Below are 8,368 nucleotides of genomic sequence, written 5' to 3' on the forward strand. Positions count from 1 at the left end.
CTTATTTACTATGCCCGTGACTGTTGCATCAGCTGAAAGAAGCTTTTCAAAGTTGAAATTATTAAAGAACTATTTGAGATCTGCAATGTCTCAAGAGAGGTTAAATGGTTTGGCAACTCTATGCATCGAGAAGAAGTTAGTGGACGAGATTCATATTGATTCCATCATCACTGACTTTGCTTCTAGGAATTGGCGCATAAAATTTTAAGGTATCATGTAAACATTATTATTTTTATATGAATATTGCAATTGGATATACTTAAAGTATTTATTATTCATCATCTCATACATGCGGGTAATTTTTTTATAGTAATTAGTAAGGGGGGGCCCAAAATTATAGTTCCGCCCCGGGCCTTCGAAATCTCAGGACCGGCCCTGGATGGGAGGGGCGCCACACAAAAGGATTAGATGGGTGAAATAGTTTCGCCGAAGGATCAGTCTGTGCTTTTCTTCCAAAAAAAAGGTTATTTTTGTGTAAATCGCCGAATGTCTACATATCAGTTGACTGAGATTTATTAAATCTCAGTCGGATGACGTAACCTACTAATATATGCGTGAGTTCTCGTGCCTGTCTCCTCTTGCGATTATTGTCTTTGCTGTTTACCCCAAGACTCTCACGATTGGGCGTCTAACCATCCATTCAAAAAAAATAGTAGGACGGTTCAGAAAGCAACGAACATTTCGAAGTGAATGTAAATTGCAACATATATGCAAGTCAAACACTCTAAGTTGTAACCTATGTGCAAGTGAAAACACTCAGTTAAAATCAATGTGTAACTGGAAAAATCTCAATTACAACCAATATGCAACTAGTCATGTTTATTTGGAAAAACTTAGTTACAACTAAGTTGCAACTAGAAAAATATCAGTTGGAACCCACGTGCAATTGGCAAACATTTTTAGTTACAACACATATGTAACTGAAAAAATCTTAGTTGCAACCCAGGTGCAACTGACAAACATTTTTAGTTACAACCCATTAGTAATTGAAAAAATCTTAATTGCAACTCACCTGCAACATTTCAATTACAACCCAAATGCAACTAAAAAAATTCAGTTGGAGACCACGTGTAAATGGTAAAATTTAAGTTGCAACCCACGTGCAACTAAAATAAATCTTAGTTACAACTAAATGGCAACTGCAAAAAATTCAATTGCAACCTATGTACACGTACAACTAACAAAGTTTCGGCTACAATCCAGTTGCAACTGAAAAATCTCAATTGCAATATGTACACAACCTAAAAAATATAACCTACCATACATGATAAGTGCTATTTTTGCCACGAAATTGCAAAATGAACAAACAAACAAAAAAAAACTACGTCTATCATGTCAAAGCTGCGGCCAGCAGCCCACATGCACACGCACGCTTAACAAAAAGAAAGGGAGCCGCTCCGTGTGTACAGTGATACGGAAGAGAGAGAAAACTACTAAGGAGCTGTACGAATATTGGCACTCGAAATCTAAAGGATAATGGCGTGACTGAGATTCATTAAATCTCAGGCGACAGAGAAATAGCAAAACCGAAAAAGAATCAATCTATGGTGTCGTGATCACGCCATTTTCGAACGTATTTTTTAGAGTTTGTTTCGGGTTTTTCTGTGCGAAAGATTTTTCTGTGCTAGAGCAGCACGGGCCTTAATGGGATTCCGGGGAGATATTGGGCCGAGGAAAAATACCTATTTATGACACCAGACACTCACAGAAATATAAATGAAAGTTAGTCCGGGCTGCAGAGGACGGAGCACTCACGTTTTGTAGCCAACACCATCTTTCGTGGTGGCATCTGCCGCGCTAGGTGCAATGACCGAGGCACCTTCAGCGGTGGAGCCAACATTTAACCATAGGGTTCACATGAACCCAATGTCCCAATAAATTAAATTAGCTTAACATCTTTACAGTCAGTACATATTTACTGCTTATATCTACTTAAAACCTAGTCTTAAAAAGCAGGTGAACCCAATAAAAAGATGCTCTAGCTCTGCCTTCGGGCACCTTGTGCGGTATACACTATCGCAGCCACTATATTCTTAGCAGCCAGCCTTGTTAGCAACGGACGCCTCTTCAGGTAAGTTTGCAACTTAGGCCTCCTTCATGTCCTTTTCGGCTGTGCGTATGTGGGCCTTGGTCACGGCATTACAAATAATGGCGATCAGAATACTTGGAAACCACATCTTTCGTATCTCAATCACTAGCATTTTTTTCCTCAGCTCCCGCGGGTGAAATTGTGCTAACCTCCTTTCCCTCTGGGCCATCTGCATCACTAGGTGCAACAGCTGCGGCACCTTGGAAGGCATTCACTATTGCAGCTACTATGTTCTTAGCAGCAGCCTTGTTGGCAACAACAGCCTCTTCGGGCGAGTCAGCAACTTGGGCCTCTTGCATGTTCTTTTCGGCTGCGGCTATATGGGAAATGATGGCGTCGGAATACTTGGAAGCTACATCTTCTGTAGGTGGATCGCTAACATCATTTGCCTTGGCCTCCACGGCGGATATAGTGGCAGCATCCTTTTGTTCAATGGCATCTGCGACATCATTAGGTTCAACAGTTGCAGCACCTTGGAAGGCATTCACCATTGCAGCTACTATGTTTTTAGCAGCAGCCTTCTGTAACAGTAGCTCAAGTGTTAGCCCAAACGCCACTGAATATCAGTTTGAGGAGGTTATTGGTGGGAAACAAATGGACTTTGTGGTTACAGTTATGCCAAAAACTTATGGGGGTTACTTTAAATAATGAGAACGGTCGATTTATTTGGAATTTAACAGCCAACGGTTTGTTTACGGTCAAATCTATGTATGAGGATCTTATGAATGACCACACTTCCTTTCTACGAAAATACCTATGGAAAATTAAAGTTCCTCTTAAGATAAAAATATTTATGTATTTCCTGAGTAATAAGGTTTTGCTTACGAAAGATAATTTAGCTAAAAGAAGGTGGAATGGGGGTACAAAATGTGTTTTTTGTGGGGAACAGGAGACTATTGAACACCTCTTCATCACTTGCCCTTTAGCTAAACTACTTTGGCGCACGGTCACTTTCACCTTTAACCTCCCACCTCCAACCAATATTACAAATATGTTTGGTAATTGGTTAAATGGAGTTGATAGACAATCTAAGGCTTTCATGCGGGTTGGAGTTCCGGCCTTATGCTGGTCTATATGGAGGGCGAGGAATGACATTATATTTAACAAAAAACAATCTTTTCACTTTTTGCAGGTTATCCATATGGTGGCACATTGCGTTCAGTTGTGGGCTCTTCTGTCACCGGAGGGACATCAGGATGCTATGGCTACTAGATGCACACGGCTCCAGACGGTCGCTCGGGATATCTTGTGCCAGGCTGGCTGGCGGCACAATAGGCGGCTACATTGATGTGTAGTCTATTTTTGCTTTGTTTCTTTCGCCGGTTGATTCTTGTATCATTCCTCGGCGATGCTTGAGATGTAATAAATTTGATAATACTCGTGAATTTCTTAATAAAAGGCCGTGTGCATCATCATGATGCAGAAGTCGGTGTTTTACTCCCCATTTCGAAAAAAAAGCAGCAGCCTTCTTGGCAACTTGGGCCTCTTCAGGCGAGTTGTTGGCAACTTGGGCCTCTTTCATGTCCTTTTCGGCTGCCTCCATGTGAGCCTTGGACGCAGCTTCCGAAATGATGGCATCAAAATATTTGGAAGCGCTAACCTTTTTCGGTGAAGCGCCCCCCTTGACATCATATGAATTGACCTTTCGCTTTGTCGATGTTCGTCGCGCTACCACCGGCATGGCTATTAGGGCCACGAGCATCAAAGTGATGAGGAAAATCCTTTGAGTTGCCATTGTGATCCAACTTATTTGGATGGATATGAGCTTTTGTATGTAAGTTGTGTAGGTCCAGGGATGGAGACGTTTGGTGGGTTTATATAGGGTGTTCATGCGCATGTAGACCCGTTATAAATTTATGGTTCAAATTCCTTGCATGATTGCTTGGTTTTCCGTCAACACAGTTTGGTGCCAAGCTATATATAGAGAGGAATATATTTGGTACGCCCACGTGACTTCTTAGGCCCTGGCCACCTCAAACGTAGTACATCGACAAGATACTTTACTAAAAATGGTACGTGAACATCATGGGCGCCTTTGGTAGGCTGCATGCCACTTAGCTTGTATCGGGCCAGCAATTTTCCGTTTGGTTGTCTGGATCAAGCCGCGTTCTTGCAGGACCTAGTTCTCAAAGCAGTGTCGGGCCAGCCCTGAAGAAACGTCCGGAATGACAGTTTCTGCAGGGGTCCATTTTCGCACCTCCTTGGCCCCACCGATGCAACGGGCTGCACATAGTTACCCTACTCTCCCTTACACTACTCCACACACACTCTCCTCAAATCAACACAAACATAATCCGAATCGAAATAAGTTGTACATGAAAAAGATGCGTGTTGATGATAGGAATCAATTCACACAATCGGTTTCGAGTTTCGTCAGTTGTAAATCGTCAATTTCGTGTCTAAAGTTTTGAGCAAATTTTGCCAAATTCGTCACACACACTCAACCGTTTGAAATTTCCTTTGAGGGGTGGGTTCACGTCACCATTCTGCATGACTTTCATGTTGAAGGGTTTTCGTTTTGGTGGACATAGATGGATAAATAAATGACTCGCTAGCATCCTGTAATGTGTACGTATGTGTGAGTATAGTTTGGAGTACTTTTGCTCAACTTCTCGCTTGACATCTTCATAGACGGCGACATGGTGATGATATGTGAGAAGTGAGAGGTGATAATCCATGGTGGTGGCGGCATGGTGATGTTCATCTTCGTGGTCGATGACATGGTGATGCTTGTGACCGGCGTGACCGACGGTGTCATGGTGGTATTCAGCTTCGTCATCGACGACATGGTTATGCTTGTGACGGGTGTGAACGGTGGCTTCATGGTGGTGTTTGTCTTCGTGGTCGGCGACGCGGTGATGCTTGTGACCGGCGTGACCGGCGGTGTCATGGTGGTCTCGTCTTTGTGGTCAACGACATGGTGATGCTTGTGGCCGTCGTCACCGACTGCGTCATGGTTGTCTTCATCCTCGTGGTCGGCGAGGTGGTGATGCTTCTGGCCGACGTGAACGATGGTGCCATGGTGGTCTTCATCTACGTGGCGGCGACATGGCCATGCTTGTGACCGGCGTGACTGACAATGTCATGGTGGCCTTCATCTTCGTGGTCGGTGACGTGCCCATGCTTGTAACCGGCGTGACCGGCGATGTCATGATGCTCTTCGTCTTCGTGGTCAGCGACGTGGTGATGGTTTTGACTGGCGTGACGGCGGTGCCATGGTGGTGTCTACCTTCATGATCATCGATGTGCCAAAGAGGTGAGAGGTAAGATCACCATGTGGATAAATGGTGAGGCTAGAACTGGGCTCGTATGTAACCAAACGATGATGGGGCATGGCTTCCTTCTCCGGCGTGTAAAAGGCCGCACAACCTACCAAACGACCCGACTTTTATGGCCCATGGTCCGTTCTCGACACGTAGGTGAGCCCATCTCACTGGCGCAGTGAGCCACGAATTGGATGCAGGCTACCAAACCATGCCCCATATATTTGACATGGTTCATATCTATGCAGATATATCAGATATTTTTTTGAACCGAGTTTAATCATTCGCATTAAGAAACTTGGATCATTGGTCATTGACAAACCAGTGTTACCTAAGATTTTGCATGTGTACAGTCTGCTACCTAGCACATAATAAGTTGTAAATTACACTCATGTCAATGTTGTTATTGTTCAGCTAGCCGGCGACACAACATACACAGACAGACATGACAATTAACCTCCAGCGAAGCGCGTAAAGTCCATGGTAAGACTTTATTTTTGAAGCCGCGTCGTTCTCCCTAAGCTAGGAGCCGAGAGAGTGATGAAGCGAACGGTTTCAAGGTTGGATCCGGGATTCTAGTGTGGTATATTTCTTGGATAGACGGCGGAATATTTTGTACTTTGGTCACTCAAGCAACTGTAGGTGAACGATCTCAATTCAATCAATGGCGAACCACCACCGTCGCGGCTCCGAAGTCTGAACACTAGCCCGCCAACAAGTCCTCGGATACACCCTCGCATCGGCCCCGTCACCTAAGAGCATCTTCAACGGGATGACGCAAATTGGACGTCTAAATTATCCGCGTGTGTTTGTTTGCGTTGCCCTGCGGACGCGAGAATGATCGTTTTTGTTCGCGAGTCTGTTTGCATCTGAGGTGCCTCCAGCGGCTGCCCGACGCATTTTCGCATCAGCATGAATTAGGATGTTTGAAAACAGTAAAATAAACAGTTTTAACGAAGTCATAGTTATTACATTCAAATTTTAAAAAGTTCTAATAAAATAAGATGGTATTTCTCTATGCATTTTCTTCATGGCCAGCCAATGCTCACTGATGCCCAATCAGATTCGTCTGCAGGCGTTTGCACACAACATCGTCAGTGACTTCTCCATTCATATACAAATACTCCTCCCAAGATAAAGCCTCAAGGATTGGCGCAACCAGCTCACCTTGGAAATTCCAGTGGTTCTCATTGCGGCCATCAGGACGCTCGTTCTTAACGATCATGTTGTGCATGATCACGCACCATGGCATCACCTCATGCATGGTCTTCAGCGACCATGTTCTTACTGGGTGACAGACAATTGCCCACCGAGCTTGGAGCACACCAAATCCTTGCTCCACATCTTTCCTGCAGGCCTCTTGCATCTTGGCAAACCTCCTCGTTTTCTCCGAGTTTGGATTACCGGTACTCTTCACCAGTGTGACCCAGTCAGGGTAGATGCCATCAGCAAGATAATATGGCTTGTCATATTCATTTTCATTGACCTCGTAGCTCACCCAGGGAGCTTTGCCTTGCATAAACCTGTTGAAAACCGGTGATCGGTGCAACACCTTTATGTCATTATTGGAACCGGTCATGCTAAAGAATGAATGCCAAATCCATAAATCTTGAGATATGACAGCTTCAAGAATGACAGTCCGTCCCTCGACATGCCCGATGTACTCACCCTGCCATCCAACTGGACAGTTCTTCCACTCCCAGTGCATTCAATCTATGCTGTCAATCATTCCTGGAAACCCTCTAAACTCGTCGATAGACAACAACCTCCTTGTATCCTCAACAGTTGGCTCCCTACAGTAATGTTGCCCGAACACGGCAATCACGGCTCGGCAAAACATGTACATGGACTCAAGGTAGGTGCTCTCACCCATTTGAAGATACTCATCGAATATATCAGCAGCCATTCCATATGATAACATGCAAATAGCCGCGGAGCATTTTTGGTACGAGGTGAAGCCTATCGCGCATGTTGCATCGGGCCTGCATTGGAAGTAGGGGTCGTAGTTTCTGACACCCCGTAGAATGACCATGAACAGGTCCCTTGACATCCTGTACCGGCGCCTGAATAGTTTTTTTCCGGAAACACCGGATTGGTGCGGTCGAAGTATTCCTTGTGATGTTGGAGGTGCCCTTCCACTTTGTTGCGCGGCAGTTTTTTTTAGCGGCCCTTGACCGAGCCCCGGTGCACCGACGCCTGGTTTGAATTGAACTCGTGGAGGATGGAGGCCGCAACAGTAGCCAATGTCTGCGTCGACTGATCGGACTCCTCGTCGGAAGAGGAGTCAATGACCTCCGCGCGGAACTTGTCGAGCATCTGACACATGTCCATCTGCGTGGGTACGAACTGCAGATCAATGGCCGCACACAATAGCGTCAAAAAAACGAGTAAGAAACCTACCGGTGCAATTGACCGAACAGGTCGTGGGCGGTGAGATCGGGCGGCGCAACCAGCAACGTTTGTCCCCAAAACACGTGACAGGTGCGCGCCGGAGCCTACCCCGAGTACGATCCTGCTCTCCTGCGTTGCGATAACCGAGCCGACGGCGAGTACTACGGCGGTGCGGCGGGATGGCTGCGGGTGGGCTTAGGGTGGTGGCGTCGTACTAGGGCAGCAAAGCAGGGAAAAAAGAAGTTAATCGAAGCGCTCGATTTCGCTGTCCCTGCCATGCGGGACCCGGTACGAAAAGGATGACGCTCGGCGTGTCCGACGCAAACCTGACGCATATTTGTGCCAGGTATGTGTCACCGTGGACGGACCGGTCACTTTGCATCGCCCCGTTGGAGCAGGACCCAGATAAATTTCCGGTCACACGGACGTAAATGGTCGCTCAGCGTCCATTTACGACGCCCTGTTGGAGATGCCCTAAGTCTAGGGCATCGGGCAGGTATAAGCAACCATAACTTTTTTTGCGGGCAGCAACCAGACCTTATGGCTTAGGCCAACGTACTTCGATTTACCTTTAATTTTATTGGGATATCATATATATGCCAGTATCAATGCCGGAGTGGGAAAC

The 8,368-nt window shown here is 45.7% G+C and overlaps 1 protein-coding gene across 1 annotated transcript; it reads right to left on the minus strand.

The window, feature by feature from the left end:
• Window positions 1-1,839: 1,839 nt before the first annotated feature.
• On the minus strand, window positions 1,840-3,867 carry LOC127349249 (uncharacterized). Its single transcript, XM_051375007.1, has 2 exons — window positions 3,690-3,867; window positions 1,840-2,610 (listed from the first exon to the last, which is right to left on the minus strand). Exons 1-2 carry the CDS (start codon window positions 3,822-3,824, stop codon window positions 2,188-2,190), a joined length of 558 nt encoding a protein of 185 aa, XP_051230967.1. The 5' UTR covers window positions 3,825-3,867; the 3' UTR covers window positions 1,840-2,187.
• Between the last annotated feature and the right edge of the window lie 4,501 nt (window positions 3,868-8,368).

This window comes from Lolium perenne, chromosome 4, assembly GCF_019359855.2.
Source record: "Lolium perenne isolate Kyuss_39 chromosome 4, Kyuss_2.0, whole genome shotgun sequence".
NCBI classification, from domain to species: Eukaryota; Viridiplantae; Streptophyta; class Magnoliopsida; order Poales; family Poaceae; genus Lolium; species Lolium perenne.